At 35.1% G+C, this 24,537-nt stretch overlaps 1 protein-coding gene across 1 annotated transcript in view; it reads left to right on the top strand.

Moving 5' to 3' along the window:
• ITGB3BP (integrin subunit beta 3 binding protein) overlaps nucleotides 1-24,537 on the top strand; it is an 83,197-nt gene that overhangs the window by 9,604 nt on the left and 49,056 nt on the right. The window contains exon 3 of the mRNA XM_007464300.1: nucleotides 23,847-23,861. Within this exon, the coding sequence (XP_007464362.1) occupies nucleotides 23,847-23,861 (15 nt within the window). The remainder of the gene's footprint in view (nucleotides 1-23,846; nucleotides 23,862-24,537) is intronic.

The raw sequence follows: 24,537 nt of genomic DNA, 5'->3' as shown, positions 1-24,537 counted from the left end.
TATAGTTGACCCTTGAACAACATGGATTTGAACTGTGAGTGTTCACTTACATGCCCACTCTTTTCAATAAATGTGTACTAAGTACTGCATAATCTGTGGTTGGTTGAATCTGTGGATGTGGAACCAAAGATATAGAAGACCGAGTATAAAGTTGTACATGGATTTTTTTTTTTGATGTGGACCATTTTTAAAGTCTTTATTGAATTTGTTACGATATTGCTTCTGTTTTATATTTTGGCCTTTTGGCCAGGAGGCATGTGGGATCCTAGCTTCCCAACCAGAGATTGAACCCCCCCCGCTGCCCTCCGCCCCCCAACCCCCACCCTGGCCCCACACCGGAAGGCAAAGTCCTAACCACTTGATTGCCAGGGAAGTCCCTATATGTGGATTTTTGACTGCAGGGGGTTCAGCACCCCTAACCCCCTACATTGTTCAAGAGTCAATTGTGTATTCTTTATACATTTTGAGAATACTAGGTGAATAATGAATCCTAGTAAATAGATTTGCTTTGCACAGAAGTATGGGTTAGCACTTCTTCAACTAGTTTCTGTATGCTCTAGGCTTGAGAGAATGTTTATTGCAGATAACGTGAGCTAGGGTTTCACTGTAGGCTGAGGAATTTAAAATATGTTGCCTTTGCATTGGAGGTATCAATATGAAATCATGGATTTTTAAGTATATGTATAAAAATCCGGGTAGATAGAAAAGTATGTGTGTGTGTTTTCTGTTCTAGCTCTGTCCCTTGCCTTTAAGCAATGACATAAGTATCAATGAACATACCTAGTGCCAAGATTTTGATTTATAAATGCCATTGTCCACTAAAAAGAACCAAGTTTCTTTAAAGCAAAAGCTAATTCCAGTGCTGGAGCAGAGAACATTTTGTGTGAGTGAGTGTGCATGTGCAAATAAGGAAATATAATGAAGTGCTCAAAGAATTACAGGTACATAAGGTACATTGGAGGCAGTGTGAAAGAGGAATGATCCAATTGCCAAATCTGGGACAATTAAGCATCAACATAAATGGTAGGAATTGATTATAATCCATTGGATTAAATAAAATTCCATGATTCTATAGTGATATAAATAAATGAATAAAGAGGAGAAAAAAGAAAGCTATTCATTGGAGTGGAATGCTAATTAATAAATATAAATGATAGGATTAGAAAATCATCAATGGTTCTTTAAAAGTATTAGGACAAAATTTGATAGGAAACAAGATATTTACATATAAGATTTCTTATATATTACATTGGAGAAAACTGGCAGATAACATCTTAATCAATGATCAAAATACATATCACTGATATTGTGAGAAACCAACATCATGTGCCTCAAGTTATCATGCTCTCAAAAGGATACAGCATCATTTTTGTAATACTTATGGCAAAAAACCCACATAGCCTCATCATGAGAAAATGTCAGATAAACCCAAATTGACAGATATTCTACAAAGAACTAGCCTGTGCTCTTGAAAAATGTCAAGGTCAAACAAAAGAAAGGTTGAGGAGGAGCTGTTCTAGGTAAGGGAGACTAAAGAGATGGGACGATAAAATGCAATGAGTGATCCAGGATTGGATCCTAGACTTGGCAGCAGGGGTGGGGGGATTGGCTATAAGGGGCATTTTTGGAGCAAGTTGTAAAATTTGAATATGGACTCTTGATAGTAGTATTGTATCAATGATAAATTTCCTGATTTCGATCAATATGCAGAAATCAGTTGCATTTTTTTACACTAGTAACCAACTACCAGAAAAACAAATTAAGAAAACAATTCTGTTTATAATTGCATCAAAAAGAATAACATTCCTAGGAATAAATATAACCAAGGAGGTAAAAGACCTGTACACTGAAGACTATAAGACATTGATAAAAGAAAATGAAGAAGACAGAAATAAACACAAAGATATTCCATTCTTATGGATTGGAAGGATTAACATTGTTAAAATGTCCATACTACCCAAAGCAGTCTACAGATTCAATGCAGTCCTTATCAAAATTCCAACAGTATTTTTCACAGAAATAGAACAAACAATCCTAAAATTTGTATGGAACCACAAAAGACCCTGAATAGCCAAAGCAATCTTGAGAAAGAGCAAAGCAAAGTTTGAAGGCATCATGCTGATTTCAAACTGTATTACAAAGTATAAAAAATCAAAACAGTATGGTATTGGCATAAAAACAGGCACATAGATCAGTGGAACAGAAGAGTGACTCCAAAAATAAACCCACACATATATTGTCAATTAATTTACAACAAAGGAGCCAAGAATATACAATACAATATGAAGGACAGTCTCTTCAATAAATGGTGTTGGGAAAACTGACAGGCTGATGTAAAAGAATGCAATTGGACCCCTATCTTACACCATACACAAAAAATCAACTCAAAATGGATTAAAGACTTGAAGGTAATACCTAAGACCATAAACCTCTTGAAGAAAACATAAGCCATAAACTCCTTAACACTGGTCTTGGCAATGATTTTTTGGATCTGACACCAAAAGCAAAGGCAATTAGCAGCAAAAATAAGCGGGACTACATCAAAGCAAAAAGCTTCTGCACAGCAAAGGAAATCAACAAAATGAAAACGCAGTCTACAGAATGGGAGAAAGTAATTGCAAATTGTGTATCTGATAAGGGATTAATACACAAAGAACTCATACAACTCAATAGCAAAAAAACCCCAAACAATCCAATTTAAAAACTCGGCAGAGCTGCTTGTAAATTTTGGAGATTAATCCTTTGTCAATTTAATCTGCAAAATTTACAAGCAACTCATGCAGCTCAATATCAAAAAAACAGACAACCCAATCCAAAAATGGGCAGAAGACCTAAATAGACAGTTCTCCAAAGAAGATATACAGATTGCCAACAAACACATGAAAGAATGCTCAACATCATTAATCATTAGAGAAATGCAAATCAAAACTACAATGAGATATCATCTCACACCGGTCAGATGGCCATCATCAAAAAATCTACAAACAATAAATGCTGGAGAGGGTGTGGAAAGGGAACCCTCTTGCACTGTTGGTGGGAATGTAAATTGATACAGCCACTATGGAGAGCAGTATGGAGGTTTCTTAAAAAACTAAAAATAGAACTACCATACGACCCAGCAATCCCGCTACTGGGCATATACCCTGAGAAAACCATAATTCAAAAAGAGTCATGTACTACAATGTTCCTTGCAGCTCTATTTACAATAATCAGGACATGGAAGCAACCTAAGTGTCCATCGACAGATGAATGGATAAAGAAGATGTGGCACATATATATAATGGAATATTACTCAGCCGTAAAAAGAAATGAAATTGAGTTATTTGTAGTGAGGTGGATGGACCTAGAGTCTGTCATACAGAGTGAAGTAAGTCAGAAAGAGAAAAACAAATACTGTATGCTAACACATATATATGGAATCTAAGAAAAAAAAAAGTCATGAAGAACCTAGGGGCAAGATGGGAAAAAAGGCGCAGAGAATGGCACGGACATATATACACTACCAAACGTAAGGTAGATAGCTAGTGGGAAGCAGCCGCATAGCACAGGGAGATCAGCTTGGTGCTTTGTGACCACCTAGAAGGGTAGGATAGGGAGGGTGGGAGGGAGGGAGATGCAAGAGGGAAAAGATATGAGGATATATATATATGTATAGCTGATTCAGTTTGTTATAAAGCAGAGACTAACACACCATTGTAAAGCAATTATACTCCAATAAAGATGTTTAAAAAAACCAAAAAAACTGGGCAGAGGACCTGAATAGACATTTTTTTCCAGAGAAGACATACAGATGGCTAACAGGTACGTGAAAAGGTGCTCAATGTCACTAATCAGCAAGGAAATGCAAATCAAAACCACAATGAGATGTCACCTCACACCTGTTAGAATGGCTCTTATCAAAAAGACAAGAGATAGCAAGTTCTGGTAAGGATGTGGAGAAAGCGGAACCCTGTGCACTGTTGGTGGGAATGTAAACGGGTGCAGCCACTATGGAAAACAATAAGGTGGTTCCTCAAAATACAGAACTTCTATATGATCCAGCAACTCCACTTCTGGGTATTTATCTGAAGGAAATCCAAACATTAACTACAAAAGATACATGCACTCCCATGTTCATTACAGTATTATTTACAATAGCCAAATATCCACCAGTGGATGAATGGATACAGATATATATATATACACACACACACACACACACACACGGAATATTATTCAGCTATAACAAAGAAGAAAATCCTTCCATTTGCAACATGGATGGACCTTGAGGGTATTATGCTAAATGAAATAAGTCAGAAAGAAAAGGGTGAATACCATATGATCTCACTTATATTTGGAATCTTTAAAAAGAACAAGCTCATAGAAAAGGAGATCAGATTTGTGTTTACCAGTGGTGGGGGATAGGGAAGAAGGAATTGGAGGAAGGTGGTCAAAAGGTACAAACTTCTAGTTATGTAATAAATTAAGTCCTGGGGATGTAATGTACAGCAGGGTTACTATAGTTAATAATACTATATTGTATGTTTGAAAGTTGCTAAGAGATTAGATCTCAGAAGTTCTTATCACAAGAGAAAAAATCGTAACTATGTGTGGTGATGGATTTTAACTAGACTTACGATGATGATCATTTCACAATATATACATATATTGAATCATGTAGTACTTCTGAAATTAATGTTATATTTCAATTATATTTCAAAAAATTTTCCTGATTTTGATGATTGTATTGTGATTATGTAAGAGAATATCCTTGTTCTTAGAAAAACACACAAATATTTATGGAGAAAGGTATACAGTGTCTCCAACTTAGTTTCAATGGATCATAAAAAAGATTTTGCTTTGTATATGTATGTGTGTGTGTGTGTTTCTATAGAGAATGATAAAGCAACTGGGACAAAATGTAAACAAGTATTAAGTCTGGGTAAAGGATATCAAAAACTGTTATTCCTAGAATATTTTTTAACTTTAAAAATATATAAAAATTAAAAGTTCCCAAAAAATACCCATCAAATTGTTTTAAAAAATGCTAATGGATGGATTAAACAGTAAATTAGACACAATTAAAGAAGAAATTGCCTGACAGCATAGAGATCAATGATAAGAAATGATGTTTAGAGATATGGAAAATGGAATAGAAAATCTAAAATTTCTTCTAGAGGGAGTCTCAAAAGGTAGAATCAAGGAAGCCAATATTTGGAGAAATTATGGCTTAGATTTTTCCAGACCTGATAAAACACAAATCCATATAAGAGACTGCCTTAGAGATAAGACAGTGTTAATATGACATCCTTTGGGAACCTGCATTTAAAGCACCTTAAATGGAATTGAAGGATTATAAATAATGTAAGGAATTAAATATATTCTTGAATTTAAGACTGACGTTTTAAGTAAGAAAGAAAAATTAAATTATTAATTTATATAATATAACACCTTTGTGCCAATCACTGTGTCAGGCTTTGGGGATTCAAATATGAACAGATGTTACACTCTCTAGTTTGCATTTTAGTGGGAGAGATAGTTCAACAAGTATTTTTAGAACTAATAATTTACCAGTTAACAGACAAGATGCTAATGATATAAATACATTAGTCTAGGGAGGAAATAGACTATTGCAACTTGATAAGTTTAATGAGAAGGACATGCACAAGTATTATAGGTATGGAATGGAAAGATCCTTAGTGCAATCTGGACAGTGTCAGGGAAAAATTAAATATGACTCCACTGGAATCTCAGAGAAAAGGTAGACATCAATGTTAGTTTATTATTGTTAACTTTTATGTTGTAAAATATTATACATACAAAAAGGTATATAAAATATCACCAGTCTACCACATTTAATTCTGATAAACCTGTTTAGCGTCTGTTAATAGAATCTTTTAAAAGACTTATTCATGTCCTTTATATATGTATGTGTGATGATACACATATGTATATGTTTCTCACAGAAGGTAATAGTAATGAATGTTTTATTAATGTTCATTTTTGAGAGTACCCATTTAAGAATGAAATGATCTTATGGCATTTCTCATTTTATTCAACCCGAAGAACATCTCACCTCCATCCATATACCTTCTGGGTTCAGTATTCCCAAATATATCCCTTTTATGTCTGTAAAAATTCTTTAGCGAATTCTTTATTAATCTTTTGATAAAGCAACTTTTGACACCATAAACGTATTGCCCAATAACTGGTTAAGGTTTTGGCTAGTTTTATCATGAAGAATAACAAGATTAATCATTTATTTAGTTGCTTTCACGTGGTGACCATATTTCTCCATGCAGTGGAGTGATAATCCCACTTACCCATGCTGTGATAGTGAATTATTACGTGACCTCTGTCAGTGTTGAACACAAAAAAGCATAGGCTTGAATGAAAGGGAGAATGCAAAAGGATATAGGAGATTCTTCTCCCTTCTTTGCTCATTCCCATACATGGAATGGAAAATGTATCATTTTAGATTTCTCAATTTGTACCTAAAGAGTCAAATGGGATGTGAATTTGGCCATTGCCTTTCATCAAGGGATTTCTAAGCATCTCATAAGCATATTCCATAATCCTCTAAAAACTGTTTGTGTAGTTGTAGCTGGCAATATTATTATCTCCATTATAGAAGTAAATGGAAGCCCTGATATACTAAGTGATACTTTTATCTTCCATTCAGAAATTTACCACTGGGCTTCCCTGGTGGCGCAGTGGTTGGGAGTCCGCCTGCCGATGCAGGGGATACGGGTTCGTGCCCCGGTCTGGGAGGATCCCACATGCCGTGGAGCGGCTGGGCCCGTGAGCCATGGCCGCTGAGCCTGCTCGTCCGGAGCCTGTGCTCCACAATGGGAGAGGCCACAACAGTGAGAGGCCCACATACCGCAAAAAAAAAAAAGCCACCAGGGTTTCTGGAGACACCTTCTGAAAAAAAAAAAAAAAAAAAAAAAAAAAAGAAATTTACCACTGGTTTACAGGCCAGTATTATTTACCACCTTTATGAAGCTTGGTGAGATTATGTGATTTGCCCAACCTTAGGGGAAAATTTTGGCGTAACATCAAGGCTCCTGAGTCTTATATGCCTTACTAATTTTATCTCCTCCCCACACACATACACTCTTACCCTCAGCTCTATTGAAAATCATATTTAATCCAATGTTTTAAAAGTCCTGTAAGGGATGATGTATTACTATTAGTCATGATTGCAGTTACTTATGTGGGAGAAAGGAGGGCTGAACAAGATGGGACAAATGGAAGGTCTTGGGAGAGAGCTGGCAAACTTCTATTTCTTGATCCTGGGTGATGGTTACAAGGGTGGTTGCCTTATAATAATCCATTAAGCAATATATTTTTTAATGTAAAAAAAAAAAAAGTCCTGTAAGGGAACCTCAAATCATGTTGCTTCATGAGTCTTTGAGGTGTCATTCCTGGTTCTTAACTAGGAATCAGATGATAGTTTATTTTTTCTAGAATAGTTTTTTTAAATATTGTAATATTGTAACTGCTGTTAGTAATGTTACATACTAAAACTCATGCACTTGTTCTGTTCTGATGAGTTAGAGAATCCTATTCAGGATACTACCATGTGGTAAGCTAAATAAAATAGTGGAAGATGGTCTTAGTAATATGGCTAATTCTACATGGTTACTTTCTTTTCTTTTCCTGTTGATATAAAACTACATATCTTTATCTTTCTTAAATTCTCACTAGCAATAATGCTGGTAGCAACCAGAATTTTGATCCCAGTGAACCTAAACCTAGTACACCTAAGTGTACTAGGGGTACTGTAGTATTCAAATTGTGGACACTGGTACAAATTTGGGTTAAGTTGAAAGTGAGAAGTAACCTGTAGAGCAGCGGTCCCCAACCTTTTTGGCACCAGGAACCGGTTTCGTGGAAGACAGTTTTTCCACGGACCAGGGTGAGGGTGTGTGTGTGGGGAGTATGATGGTTCAGGCAGTAATGCGAGCGATGGGGAGCGGCAGATGAAGCTTCACTCACTTGCCCGCCACTGCCCACTGTGCAGCCCAATTCCTAACAGGCCTCAGACTGGTACCGGTCCACGGCTTGGGGGTTAGAGACCCCTGCCATAGAGATTATAAGGTTACCCATAAGAGGGAGGTAATTAGGATTTAATAGGTAGGTGCCCATTTAAAATTTATTTATTTATTTTTAATTGTGAAATATACATAGCATAAAATTTACCATTTTAACCATTTTAAAGTATGCAGTTCTGTGGCACTTAAGTCCAGGTAACCCTTGAGTAAATTGGGGCTTTACTCTAGTTATAGTCCACCTATAACTTTACAGTCAGCATTCTGTATCCCTGGTACCGCATCCACGGATTCAACCAACTGCAGATTGTGTAGTACTGTAGTATGTATTTCTTGAAAAAAAACCTCAAGAATAGGTGGACCCTTGCAATTCAAATTCAGGTTGTTCAAGGGTCAACTGTACATTCACATCGTTGTACAACTATTACCATCATCCAACTTCAAAACTTTTTTCGTCTTGCAAAACTGAAACTTCCTATCCATTGAACAGTAACTCCCTATTCACCCCTCCTCCTAGCCCCTGGCAACTACCTTTCTATTTTCTTTTTCTATAATATATATATATACTTTTAATTTTTATTGGCGTATAGTTGCTTTACAATGTGTTAGTTTCTACTGTACAGCAAAGTGAATCAGCTATACGTATACATATATCCCCTCTTTTTTGGATTTCCTTCTTATTTAGGTCACCACAGAGCACTGAGTAGAGTTCCCTGTGCTATACAGTAGGTTCTCATTAGTTATCTATTTTTTACATAGTATCAGTAGTGTATATATGTCAGTCCCAATCTCCCAATTCATCCCACCCCACCGCTTCCCCCTTGGTATCCATACATAAATGTCTGTGTCTCTATTTCTGCTTTGTAAATAAGATCATCTATACCAGTTTATTCAGATTCCACGTATACACGTTAATATACGATATTTGTTTTTCCCTTTCTGACTTACTTCACTCTGTATGACAGTCCCTAGGTCCATCCATGTCTCTACAAATGACCCAATTTCGTTCCTTTTTATGGCTGAGTAATATTCCACTGTATATGTGTACCACATCTTCTTTATCCATTCCTTTGTTGATCGACATTTAGGTTGCTTCCATGTCCTGGCTATTGTAAATAGTACTGCAGTGAACACTGGGGTGCATGACTGCTTTAAGCACCTCATTTGAGTGGAATTATATAGTATTTGTCCTTTTTTGCTTGGCTTATTTCACTTAGCATAATGTCTTCAAGGTTTATCCGTGTTGTAGCATGTGGACTTTCTTTCCTTTGAAGGTCTGAATAATATTCTCTTGTATATGTATATACCAAATTTATTACTTATTCCTCTGTCCACAGACACTTGCATTGCTTTCACCTTTTGGCTATTGTGAATACTGCTGTTATGAACATGGGTGTCCAAATATCTGTTTGTGTCCCTACTTTCAGTTCTTTTGGGTATATATTCATAAGTGGGATTACTGGATTATATGTTCATTCTAGGTTTAATTTTTTGAGGAACTGCCAAACTATTTCCATAGCAGCTGTACCATTTTACAGTCCCACCAGCACAAGAGTTCCAGTTTCTGTATCCTGGCCAACACTTATTTTCTGGATTTTTTGATAGTAGCCATCCTGATGGTTGTAAAGTGGTATCTTGTTCTGATTTGTGTGTCTGTGGTTCTGATTTGCATTTCCCTAATACTAGCGATGTAGAGCATCGTTTCTTGTGTTTACCAGCCATTTGTATATCTTCTTTGGAGAGCTGTCAATTTGAGCAGTTTGCCTATTTGGGGGTGCCCATTTTTTTAAAATCAAGGTAGTAACCACAAGAGCTGCTTATTACTTTACAGAACTACCAGAGATATTATCACTTTTAATTGCTAACTAATACTGGTAGCAAATGAGTTAGAACTTCAGGAAAATATTTGTCCGACATATCCTAATCAAGTTTTGCCTGTCCTTCCTTTGTGTGTTTCATCCATCTCTTCCTCTCTGTTTCTGTTAACATCATCCTAATCCACTTAGCATCATCTATGCCACAGTTGTTTGTGAGTTTTTTAAAAAGGGTAAAAACATTTAGTAGGTGCTTAATTTAATAACTGATATCTTGACACTGGGCCCAGTTCTACCAGAATGGTAAGAATAGATGGTCATAAATTCCTCTAGTAGGTTTGTTTTTCTTTACCTCTTTAGCTCCTCCCCCTCAATTCAACAAGGATTTATTATGAACAGGGTGTAAAATCTGAGTTTCTGTCCCTCAAACTGTGTGATAGGGGGCAAGTCACACTAACTCTTCCCTATTGGATGACCTAAGTAATCTCTTAGGTTTCTCCTAGTCTTGTCTAGTAAATGTCTTTATGATTCTTGTAACTATTACCAGCTTTTGGATATTAGATGCCTGAATTATCTGAGAACCACATTACCCACAATAAGTCATGTTTTTAGATTCTCACTAAACTGTTAAAGTGAGAGATAACAGTCTAACTCAGATCATTTTCTTATTTACTTTTACATATCTCCTTGGGCTTCTTAGATCAACCTAGGACCTAAACTGGAAACCTTTTAAATACAAATATTTATTTTCTCTAAGAATTAGTCATCACTAATAAAGCAAGAAGATTTTGAATGGTTAATATCGGGGGTGGGGATTGTTTACTTCTAAAAAGTAGTATTGCATCTTAACAGCATTTAAAAACAAAGGCTGAAAAATGCTGTACTGTGTACTTTCAGTTTTTGATTTCTACTTTTGAAGTTTTATAAATACAAAAACATCTCACACACCTGAATAGGGTAATATATATTCCAAAGCTAAATATGAGTACTTTTTTGATTAGCTGCCATTTTTGTTCATAACCTCTGTTCCCTTCTTGCTTCATTGAGAATTCCCATTAAATTGATTTCAAGTGGACTTCTAAAAGATATGAGTAATTCTTTAAACCAATTTAGTTAATTTTAAGAAATAATGTTATGTGATAGGCTAATGTAGATATAATAGCAAAGTTAAGTGAACTATTTTAGATAGATTAAATTTTTGTATTTAATATTTATTGCTGAGTAAGTTTTATAAATTGTCCATCTCTTCTATTCCTGCTTCTGTCACTTGTTTGAAAGTCAGTAGTCACTTATTTATGAATAGTTATTTTCTAGGATCTATAAATTTTGTTTTGTTTTCTGTAGTACAACCTTTATAATAAAATTTGTTTGCTTTATGCTCAAATTCTCTAATATTTTAAATAACTTAATTTCTTTTTCTCAGAGATCGAGAAAGTACTTTTAACATTGCATTTGTCACTGGGAAAACTAGTTTTAATTTATATTGACCTTTTTCTCCTTTGAGCATTTAGTCTGTGTTCAATAAAATGTTGATGACTGCTCTTTAGAAGACAGCTGTACGAAATAAAGTATTATAAATATTCAGCTTTCCTTTCTAAGCATTGTCACCAACAGCTGGGCATCCAGTTTAGCAGAACAGATTTTGCACAGAGAGAGCCTGGCATGTTCCTGAATCAGTTTAGTGAAGGAGACAAAAAATAGTTTCTTATGGATTGGGGACTTATAAAGACATGGAGCATCTGTTCCTCAGTTAAGTCATAGTCTGGTAGCCCTGAATCATGTTTAAAGCTAGAATAATGTGCAAAACTTTTTCACCTTGCTCATACTTTTATTTTAATAGCTAGTGTATTATTTCTGCAAATAATATACTTTCAACATCTCCATTGAAGGTATGTAAATTATTTTCCTTTTATGTATAATTTTTGTTAGTGGTATTTTAAAACACACAAATATATTAATTTTTTACTAAGATTATTTTATAATATAACTTTAGTGTTTGAATTGTATAATGGTGCATATATATAAAACTACATATATAAAAATCCATTTAAATATTTGATTATGATTTCATCTTGATATATGCTATCAAAAAATCAGTTTCATCATTGTGAAAATTGCTTTCTTCATAGGTATTCTACTTTAGTTGGTGAAGGTAACTTAGAATCTTTGTATATAAGATTCTAGATAAGTAAGTAATCTATATAAGATAATATATAAGATATATAATAAGATATATAAGATAATCTAAAGTAATTTATATAAGATTACTCTTAAATACTTGGCTACTTAAAGCATATTAAATCTAAGATGTCTTTAACTATTTTGATTGCAGTGTTAAAAGATCACTGAAATTGGATGATCTGTTAAAAGCAAATGTAAGTATTTACTTATGAGTTTGTAATTGCGTAATAAGATTGTGTTTTTAATTTTTTTTTTTTTTTTTTTTGCGGTACGCGGGCCTCTCACTGTCGCAGCCTCTTCCACTGCGGAGCACAGGCTCCGGATGCGCAGGCTCAGCGGCCATGGCTCACAGGCCCAGCCGCTCTGCAGCATGTGGGATCTTCCCAGACCGGGGCACAAACCCGTGTCCCCTGCATCGGCAGGCGGACTCTCAACCACTGCGCCACCAGGGAAGCCCTGTTTTTAATTTTTTAACAGCTAATTTACCCTTATACTAAATGTAAAAAGTATCAAAAAAACCCCACTGTGACATAATTGTTATTGGTATACCATTTTCTACATATAAAATTTGTAATCTAATATATGGAAATTCCTGGCCAGCTTGAGGTTTTTATTTAAAGGGCAGATTATTTGAAGCCTTAATGAAATAATTTAGTAGAAATTAATTCACTATTTGTAGAAAAAAATGCTCTGCCACTTAAATGCAGATAAATAAAGATGGAACAATGGCAGTACTTTAATCTGCATTCTCTAATCTGCTAAAATGAAATAAAAGCACTAACAACATTTTTATATCAAAAAGGTAATTACCCCCTCAGCTACGCTGGCATGAATAAACAATTAAATACTAACACTGTAATAAATTTCACTGTGGTTGTCACAACAAGAATAAAATTGTACTGTTGCTATTACTTTTTGTAAATCTCATCATAGCACATTACCAATACCAGCATATCATGACATATGCTAGTTTATTATCTTTTCATTACCAATATTGGATCTAAATACAAACACTAATACTGGGATACTTATGGCCTTAGTAATCTTAAATGCAAGTAAATTGGTAAGAAAGTAAATTAAAACAAATAGCTAGTCAGTAAATGGGCTCCTATGTGCGATCCCATATGAGAATGCCATTTCAAGAAATGGGTTTTATATGGAATTTCTCTTCAGAAGACTCACTGGTATTTAACAGTTTACCATTTAAAACTTCCTAGATGCTTTTTTTAAAAATTTAAGCAAAGGTGGCAGAATACTGCAATGCCACTAAAAAAATCATTAGCAGTGTAATTAGCAATTTAGAACACTATCATCCAGCTTGTTCTGTACAGAATGCAGCTGTGACTGTAATTTTGCATCTGTTTCTTTGGTCAGAATGGTATTTTGGTAGATGAGTAGTCCAGCTTGAAATGAAATACTGTTCTTTCCTGCCCCAAAACTGTTCTTTGGGAGGCGGTAACATCATTTGAATAGAAGAGAATGGCCATTTAGGAATTCGTCCTTTTCATAAAGTACAGTTGTCGTCATGGCAAGCTTTCTATCCATTTTTTCTCCAGATTAGGATGTGTCAAGGTAGCCAGTGACACAGCTAATATCCTGTATTAGAAAAATATATTGTTTTGTTTGGCCCAATTCTGTACCTTTAAACCAGTTGACTTAGCTTGGTACCACATGGCCACCAACTGCTAAGTGCAGGTTCCTAGCATCCTAGCCTGGGCCTTCAACATTTCTGTTATCTAACCTATTTCTAATATGTATTATTATTTCTGATATTTTCAGCTTTTGTATCTTGCCTCATAATCTGTTTGCAGCTCTTAGATCTGACAGCTTTGGCTCTGGTGCTAAGTCTAGGCTTCTCTCTTTAGCTACATTTATGCTTCTATCCATTCCAGTAACAGCTAAGCCCTGAAGCAGCCTGGTTCCCAAGTATCTGCCTACATGCCAGTGATCCCACTGAGGCTGCCTTAGTCCGTTTGAAGGAAAATCAGACATTTACCTATAATTCTAAGAGTACCTAATTGCTGTGAAGCTACAGAGGAACTAGTAGTAACTTTGTGGCCATTTTGCCTTACCCATATGATGCTGAAGGAAGAAGGCTCTGGTGTCCAAGGAAAGGAGATGGCTCTTATATGCCAGTTGGTTGACGTGGAGCCTGTTCATTCTAAACAACTGGTGTTTCCTCTCCCAGCAATAATTAAAACTACCAAATCCCAGTGTTCCCAATGTGGCTACAGACCTTCATGGAGATGAATGCTCCATGATGTTAGGGCAAGTCTGCAAAAGTAATTTTCCTTATGATTCCCCTAATAGGGAAAACAGAGGTATGGATCATTCCCTGTTATCTTCCTTTAATATATATAGAGTATATATACTACGAGTACCACTACTTGCTGAACCTCTCAAATTGTTGGGGGGTAATGAGTGATGAAGGTTTTGATTTATCATTACCTGCAGTATTGGGGTTGCTGAAGTTATTGCCCTCCAAGCTCTGTTTCTAGATGAATTTTCAGAAACAAATTTAAATTATTTATTACAAACTGTTGCCAATGGCAGTCCAGATGAATTTATAGGGACAGCTGGCTACCTGGTCATATACCTAGCCAGCTTGACCTAATCTCTTTCAGGCTACTTCAGAGAAGGAATGGGAGAAGCAGATGCTGCAGATTGGGAAGGGAAGGAGCATACTTCCTACCAAGGCCAACTCAATAGGCATGCTGCTAGAAGGAATGCAGTGCAGGTTTGGGGGAGGTTTGCTGATTTTGACATACATACCCAGTCGAAATTATTCCCTTACCGTTAGTAGGATACTTCTAAGTCTGATTATTCCCATGGCCTAACCTTATCTCTCTGAGATAAGGCTTTTACTGACTCCTGAAATTAGAAAGAACTTGGGACTTAAGGGCATTAGGAAATATTATAGCTCATATTCTGTAGGCTTACTTATTGATTTGGCTCATCTGCTCCTTTTTCTCCCCCTACCTCCCTCTTCTTCCCTTCCTTCCTTACCTTTTTATTACGGAAATTTTCAAACATACACAAAAGTAGAGACAATAATACAGTGAACTACCATGTAACCATCACCCAGCTTCAAAAATTATTAACATTTTGCTTCATCTATTTATATATGTATGTACACATATATTAATGTATATATGTGTGTATGTGTATATTTTTTCCTGGAATTTTACAAATCCCAGACATGTTATTTCATCAGAATATTCTTCAGTATGCATTTCTAACAGATAATGACTTCTTTCATAACTATAGTGCCATTATCATACCTTACAAAATAAGAATTAATTCCTTAATAAAATCTTTTTAAAATTATTATTTATTTATTTGGTTGTGCCAGGTCTTAGTTGTGGCTCATGGGCTCCTTAGTTGCAGTGCATGGGCTCCTTAGTTGTGGCATGCAAACTCTTAGTTGCGACATACGTGTGCGATCTAGTTCCCCGGCCAGGATCGAACCTGGGCCCCCTGCTTTGGGAGCGCAGAGTCTTTACCACTGCACCACCAGGGAAGTCCCAATAATATCTTTCAGCCAGTTTATATTCACATTTCTATAGTTGTTTCAAAGTGTGCTTTTACAGTTGGCTTATTAAAATCAGATCCAAACAAGGTTTACACATTGTAGTGGTCCTTATGAACCTTTAGATTTTCCCCCCCCCAACTCCTTTTAAATCTTTTAAAATCTCACTCTTTTTCTTGTAATTTATTTTTTGGAAAAAACTGAAATATTTTTTCCATATTTCACATTCTAGATTTGGTTGATTGTTTTCTTGTGGTGTCCTTTAAGTGATTTCTCTGATCTTCATATTTCCTATAAAACTCATAGTTAAAACTAGAGACTTGATTAGATTCTGGTTCATATTTTGATAAGAATGCCTCATAGGTAGTCTGTGTAGTTCCTGTCTCATCACCTCAGGAGGCACAAAATGGTCTTGGTTTTAGGTGTAACCAGCCTGATCCACCCATAATAAAATTCTCCATCAATCTTTCTCCTAATGTTTTTTTAGTTCATTGATGATTATTTTATAGATTCCTTATTTCACTACAGTTACCAAATGTTTATTCCGGTTTTTTTTACCTTTTGATTTTGGAGAATTTTGATTATGGAGAATGCACTGCCCATTACCCAGCTTCAGTAATTATCAACACAAGGCTAATCTTGTTTCATTTATATTCCCACGCATACTTCAGTATCCCCCATACTAGATGATTTGAAGTAAATCTCAAACATCATCCATATCATCCTAAATACTTCAGTAATTATTTCTAAAAGATAGACTTATAAAAAGCTATAATAGTATTATCAGGGCTTCCCTGGTGGCACAGTGGTTGAGAATCTGCCTGCCAATGCAGGGGACATGGGTTCAAGCCCTGGTCTGGGAAGATCCCACATGCCGCAGAGCAGCTAGGCCCGTGAGCCACAACTATTGAGCCTGTGCATCTGGAGTTTGTGCTCCGCAGCAAGAGAGGCCTCGACAGTGAGAGACCCACGCACTGCGATGAAGAGTGGCCCCCGCTCGCCGCAACTAGAGAAAGCCCACACGGAAACGAAGACCCAACACAGCCAAAAATAAATAAATAAATAAATAAATAAAATTTAAAAAAATAGTATTATCATATCTCTCAGAATTAATTCCTTAATCATCAAATGGACATCTTTGTTCAAATTCTCCAATTATTTCATATACTTTTTGACAGTTCAGTTCTCTTTTTTTAATTTTAACATTTTTTATTGAGATATAATTCATATAATATAAAATTCATAATTTTAAAGTATACACCAGTGGTTTATTATATACTCATTACATTGTGCAGCCATCACCACTATCTGATTTTAGAACATTTCCATCACCCCCAAAAGAAATCCATACCTATTAGCAGTTAGTCTCAATTTCCTCCTCCCCAGCCCCCCAGTCCCTGGCAACTACTAATTTATTTGCTGTCTCTATGGATTTGCCTATTCTGGACATATTATATAAATGGAATCATATAATATGTGACTGACTTCTTTCATTTAGCATAATATTTTCAGGGTTTATCCATGTTGTCACATGTAACAGTACTTTATTCCTTTTTGTGGCTGAATCATATTCTTTTGTATGGGTATATCACCTTCTGTTTATCCATTCCTCAGCTGAAGGACATTTGGGTTGTTTCCACTTTTTAACTATTATGAATAATGTTATATATAACATTCTTGTACAATGTTTTGTATGAGCATGTTTTCAGTTTTCTTGATTACATACCTAGGGGTGGAATTGGTGGGTCATACGGTAATTCTAACTTTTTGCAGAATTGCCAAACTCTTTTCTACAGCAGCTGCACCATTTTACATTCCCACTGTCAGTGTATGAGAGTTCCACTTTCTCCACATCCTCAAAAACATTTGTTATTTTCTGAATTTTTGATTCTAGCCACCCTACTGGGTGTGAAGTGCTATCTCATTGTGGTTTTAATTTGCATTTCCCTGATGGTGTTGAACATCTTTCCATGTACTTATTGGCCATCTGTATATTTTCTTTGGAGAAATATCTGTTCACATCTTTTGCCCATTTTTTAATTGGGTTGTCTTTTTACTGTTGAATTGTAAGAATTCTTGGTGAATTCTGAATACTGTTACCTTGTCGGATATATGATTTGCATATACTTTCATCAATTCTGTGTGTTGTCTTTTCACTTTCTTGATAGTATCCTTTGATACACAAAAGTTTTAAATTTTGATGAAGTCCAATTTACTTTTTCTTTGATTGCTTGTGCTTTTCGTGTCATATCTAAGAAACAGTTGTGCAGTCTATGGTAATGCAAACTTTCACTGTGTTTCTTTCTAAGAGTTTTATAGTTTTAGCACTTATGTTACATTTAAGACCTTATTGAGTTCATTTTTGTACATGGTATGAGGTTAGGGGCATGTGGATATTCATTTGTCCTGGCACTGTTTGTTGAAAAGCTATTATTTCCCCCATTGAATGGCCTTAGAACCCTTGTTGAAGATCAGTTGACTATAAATTCATGGGTTTATTTCTGGACTCTCAAATCTATTCCATTTGGTTGTAGATCTGAACTTATGCCACTACCATGCTGTGTTGATTACTATAAGTTTTCAAAATAAGAAGTTTTTAATTACTATAAATTTGAAATTAGGAAGTGTGAGTCCTCCAACTTTGTTCTTTTTCAAGATTGCTTCTGTTGTTGCATATGCCTTGCAATTCCCTGTGAATTTTAGGGTCACCTTCTCATTTGTGAAAAAGAAAAATTTGTACTTTTGATAGGAATTACACTGAATCTGCCATTTTAAAATTAGTAATTCTTCTAAACCATGAACACAGGATCTATTTCTATTTATTTTGATTTTCTTTAATTTTTTTCAACAATGTTTTGTAGTTTTCAGTATACAAGTCTTATACTTTTGGGTTATATTTATTCCTCAGTGTTTTATTCTTTTGGGTGCTAATGTAAATGGTTTTGTTTTGTTTTGCGGTACATGGACCTCTCACTGTTGTGGCCTCTCCCGTTGCGGAGCACAGGCTCTGGACGCACAGGCTCAGCGGCCATGGCTCACGGGCCCAGCCGCTCCGCAGCATGTGGGATCTTCCCGGACTGGGGCATGAACCCGTGTCCCCTGCATCGGCAGGCAGACTCTCAACCACTGCGCCACCAGGGAAGCCCTGTAAATGTTTTTATAATTTCACTTTAGATCAGTCATTGCTAGTGTATAGATACACAGCTAATTTTTGTATATTGATCATGTATTGTGTAACTTTGCTGAACTCGTGTATTAGCTCTAATACTTTCTTATAGATTTTTTAGGATATTCTATATATCAGATCATGTCATTTTTCTTTCACATCGGATGCCTTTTTTTCTTATTCTTGCTTATTGCCCTGGCTAGAACCTCCAGAACAATGTTGAGTAGAGTAGCAAGAACAGATATCATTGCCTTGTTCCTGATCTTAGGGGGAAAGCATCCAGTCTTTTACCATTAAATATGATGTTAGCTGTGAGTTTTTCCTAAATGCCCTCTGTCAGATTGAGACACTTCCCTTCTGTTCCTAGTTTGATGATTATTTTTTATTATGAAAGAATTGTATTTTTGTCAAATGCTTTTTTGCATCTATTGAGATGATCGTGTGGGTTTTTTTCCTTTATTCTATTAATATGATGTATTATATTGATTGGTTTTTATATATTGAACCAACCTTGCTTTCACAGGATAAATCCCACTTGGTTGCAATGTATAATTCTTATTTTTCTCTGGTTTCAGTTTGCAGGAATGTTGAAGATTTTTGCATCTGTATTCATAAGGGAGATTAGTCTGTAGTTTTCTTTTGAAGTATTTGTCTGGTTCTAGTATCAGAGTAATGTGGTCTCATAGTATGCGTTAGGAAGTGTTCCCTGTTTTGATAGAGTTTGAGAAGAATTGGTGTCAATTCTTCTTTAAATGTTGGTAGGATTCACCAGTGAAGCTCTCCAGTCCCATGCTTTTCTTTTTGACAAGTTTTCTGAATTGATCTAATCTCTTTACTTGCTATTGATGCGTTCCAGTTTTCCATTTCTTCATGATTCAGTCCTGGTAGGCTGTGTATTTTGGGGAATTTGTCCATTTCATCTAGGTTATCTAATTTGTTGGCATAGAATTGTTCATAGTATCCCCTTATAATACCTTTTATTTCTCCAAGGTCAGCTGTAATATCCGCCCCCCATTCCTGATTTTAGTAATTTGATTCTCATTTCTTAGTCAGTCTAGATAAAGGTTTGTCAATTTTCTTTTCAAAGAAGCAACTTTTAGATTCATTGATCTTCTCTATTTTCTTATTTTCCATTTCATTTGTTTTCTCTTTAATATTAGTATTTATTATTTCTTTCCTTCTGCTTCCTTTGGTTTTAGTTTGTTCTTGTTTCTTAAGGTGCAAGGATAAGTTATTGATTTGAGAGCTTTCTTCTTTCTTAATGTAAGTGTTTAACTTTCTGAGTACTGCTTTCTCTTCATCCCGTAAGTTTTTACATGTGTTGTGTTTCATTTTCATTCTCCTCAGTGTATTTTCTAATTTCCCTTTTGATTGGTTATCTAGGAGTTTGTTAATTTCCATGTATTTTTGTATTTTCCAAATGTCCTTTCTTTAATTTCTGATTTTATTCCATTGTGATTAGAAAACATTCTTTACATGATCCAAATCTTTTTAAATTTACTGAGATTTGTTTTATGGCCTAACATATCTTCTATCCTGGCTAATGTTACATATGCATTTGAGAAGAATGTGTATTCTGCTTTTGTTGGATGGAGGGTTTGATAGATGTCTGTTAGGTCTTATTGGTATATAGTGTTGTTCAAGTCTTCTGTTTCCTTGCTGATTTTCTGTCTAGTTGGTCTATCTATTGTTGATTCAACTATTATGGTTGAATTTTCTATTTCTTCCCTCAATTCTGCCAGTTTTTGCTCCTTGTATTTTGGGGCTGTCTTGTTAGATGTGTATGTGTGTGTGTATTTATAATTGTTATATCTTCTTTTTTTCAGTATCAGTAAGTCTATTCATTGTGTTTTCTTGGAGAAAAGAAGAGGAAGGGAAAAGGATCAGCATATAGCAGAAGTATATAGCAAAAGTATAGCAGAAAGGAAAGAAAGTAGCCATTAAAACCATAAACACACACTGGTGATAGATTCACCAAAGCCCAAGGGAGCTCAGTCTTCTGTAGTTCAGGAATGAGAGGAAGGTATCAGGGAAAGAACAAACAGGTTCATGCTATCTTTCCCTCCTTATAAATTCAACAGTTAGCACAAAGCTTTGGTTTCTAGTAGTAAACATGGAGTTACATTTGTCCATCTCCTATTAAACATAAGTTTTGACTTAAATTTTTTGCATCTGCATAAAAGTTCCCGAGTGACCTGGATATATACATTCATCTTCCCTCGGTTTCCCACCCCCTCTTTCTACATGAAAGCCCCCCATTGCTTCTCTCAATCCTGTAATAGGAGATTAAGTAGGTTTGGTCCATCCATATGCCAGTGTAAGTGTTTTGCATGAATCTTATCAAGGAATAGTCTTGACTAACAAGGTTTGGCACAAGGGATGACGTATTCCTAACTTCTTCAGGTTTTTTTATACAAATCATTCAGGAGTTATAGAGACACACAAGAATCTAATGAGTATGTCTGTGTAGTGTAGGAGTCAAGTTTTTAGAAGATCTGGTCTAAAATAGGAAATAGGGAAAGGAGAACAAAAAAAAAGGATGATCTAAGGCTTTCCCTTTTTTTCAGCTTTATTGAGATATAATTGACCAAAATATAAGATATTTAAAGTGTACAATGTGATGATTTGATGTATATGTTGTGAATATATATACACATTGTGTGTGTGTGTGTGTGTGTGTACACACACACACACACACATTGTAAAAGGATCCCTCCCATCAAATTAATTAATGCATCCATCACTTCAAATTTTTCTTTTTCTTTTTTGGTGAGAAGTTTAAGTTCTACCCTTTTAGCAAATTTCAGTTACTGTACGATACAGTGTTATCAGTTACAGTCACCATGTTATACATTAGATTCTTAGATGTATTCATCTTATAACTGAAAGTTGTACCCTTTATCAACCTCTTTTTATTTCCCCCATCCCCCAGCCACTAACAACCACTTTTTTACTCTCTGTTTCTGTGAGTTGGACTTTATTTTTTACCCCTGTTAAGTGATACCATGCAGTGTTTGTCTTTCTGTCTCTGTCTTACTTCACTCAGCATAATGTCCTCCAGGTTCATCCATGTTGTCACTAATAACAGGATTTCCCACTTTAAGAAAAGTGGCCCTAAGATGATATTCCAGATCCCTTTGGCTGGTACACAGTCCTCTGAAAGATACTTTGTCTTTTTTGCTTTCAATACAAAGAGAAATTTGTAAACAGAAACCCAGAAGAACATTTAGAAAGATCAATACATTATATTTACATAGTCTGAGTGACCTAACAATCACCAAATCAGCAACTGTCCAGCTTTATAAATCTAAGACAAATAAAATGTTTAAATGGAAAATTAGCACATGAAAAAATGTTCAACATCATTAGTCATTGGAAATACAAATTAAAACCACAAAGGAATACCATTCGCACTCACTTGAATAGCTAAATAACAACAACAAAACAGAATGGCTTTAAAAATCAACACTGGAATGTCTAAAACAACCTAAAGGTTGGTGAGGATGTACAGCATTTGGAACTCTCATTTATTGATGGTAATTTAAAATGATACAAACACTTTAGAGAACTATTTAGCCTTTATTTTGTATATAGAAAATAAATCTATATCTATCCTATAGTCTGGCAATTCCGTTCCTGGGCTTCCCAAATAAATAAAATCATATATCCACAAAAGACATATACAAAAATGTTCTTTAGCACCTTAATTCATAATAGCCCCAAACTGGAAATAACCCAAATGTCCTTTGACAGGAGATTAGAAAAACAAATTCTGGTACATTTATACAAAGGAATAGTAAAATTAAAAGGAACACAGTCTTAGCACTCACAACAACATAGATGATCTCAAAAACACATTGAAAAGAAGAAGCCAAACACAAGAGTTATGTATTTAATTTATATGAAGTTCAAGAATAGGCAAAAATAGCTATGGTTATAGGAATTAGAAAGTGGTTGCTTCTGGGCTGCAGAGTGGGAATTGAGTGGAAATGGGTACAAGGGAATCTTCTGGGTTGACAGAAATGTTCTTCATCTTGGGTGGTGGTGGCATCAGTGTATACAGTTATCAGAACTCAGCAAGCCAGACAACTGAAGATCTGTGCATTTTATTGTAAGTAAATCATACTTCAATAAACAAAAATATATTTGAGGTAGGATTCACTTTCTATTCTGAAAAAATAGAACATATGAAGGAATGATAATAGCCATGAAAATATATCTTTACAAACTTATTGAAGACTACAGTGTAAGAGAGTAACAAAATGGTCATGTCTTTAATATTAAAATTAATATTTTAATGTCTTAAAATTGTGGAACAGTAGTGTGCACAAATAGAAACACCAGTGTATCAGCTTTTTAGCCAATGTTTTATTTTTCCTGTTAAAATATTTTTATCAAAGTAAAATTTATAGATTGTGAAATTCACAGATCTTGAGTGTACAGTTCAATGAGTTTTAACAAATGTATATCCCTGGGTATCAAACACCCAGTCAAGAAATAGAACATTGTCATCAGCACAGATCTAATATATTGGTTATATCCTTTCCCTGATGTCCCTGTAAGATCACTGGATAAGTGCAAAATGCTTTTGTTCTCCATAACTACCATTAGAAATAACAAAACCTAAATATTATTAGAGTCATTAAGGGTGATAATTGTGGCAACTGATAAAAAGTTAGTTGATATTTAGGACTCTTCTAGGAACCCTAGGCCCAAATCATGAAAAATCCCTGAGACAGCTAGTATTTAAAATTTTCTAATGTAAATTCTATAATAAGTACTAGTGATGTATAATACTGCCTTAGGTGAAACATTTCAATAACCTAATTAACCAGTATAAGATTATAAAGAATTGTCTCCCTTTAGCTACCCTAATTTTTCTTTTGCTTCTGGTTGTCCAAATACCTACAGTACCTGTATTTTTAAATATTTCAGTGATAGCATAGTCTAGTAGTTCATAATAATAATAGCAGATCCATTATATCCCACATTTCATCCTGAAAGAACCCTTAGTTAGTACTTTCTAGACTGTTTATAATAGGTAAAAATATATAAAATACAGGCACCTTTTTGGTAGAATATGCTTTAAACAGGGTGATGAAGCAAGCTACAGTTTGTGAAAGATATTGAAGGAGAATGTCATATATATTTGAAATTCTGGAGAGAACATTCATTTCTTTTTTTCTGGGCAGAAAAATCATGCCCAAATTTTAGTTTTGCTAATGTACAAGGTTTGACCTTACGAAAAGTACAGTGGCATTTGGACTGATCCTAGACAGAATCTTTTTTTTTCTTTTAGTGTGGTATTAAATAACTTTGTCAATAAATATTACAAGCAGTTGTAAATTATTATAGAAAGTAGTTGTGACTTATCTGATTTCTATATCCTTATATTTTGTTTGCATCCTGAATTCTTTCCCTTCTCTAGCCAAATCTGTTCTTCTCACTTTTTCTTCCTCTATTTTTCTAAAGGACCTGGTAGGTAACACTCATCATTGCTGAATGGAAAGAGTTCCAGACTTCTCAATTAGTAGCTCAGTCTTCTCTCAAATCCCAGTCTTTTTAACTCTTCCTTTTGTAGGAGACTAATAAGAAGACCAAGTCCTTCAATGTTTGGGCATTGGCAGAATGGAAATTCTTAGGATTCTAGGATCACTTTGAAGCATCTTCAGAGTTTAAAAATTAGAGGACCTTGGTTAAACTTTGAGCGAAAAAGAACTTAAAGAAGTAAGACTATGCATTTGTGTGTATCAGTAGGCAGACATATAAAAATGCATTATTTACTGAAGAATATTTAGTGGGATAGTAGGGAAA

The sequence above is a fragment of the Lipotes vexillifer genome, unplaced genomic scaffold (assembly GCF_000442215.2).
Source record: "Lipotes vexillifer unplaced genomic scaffold, Lipotes_vexillifer_v1.1 scaffold47, whole genome shotgun sequence".
In the NCBI taxonomy this organism is placed as follows: domain Eukaryota; kingdom Metazoa; phylum Chordata; class Mammalia; order Artiodactyla; family Lipotidae; genus Lipotes; species Lipotes vexillifer.
This window is presented reverse-complemented; position numbering and strand designations above follow the sequence as displayed.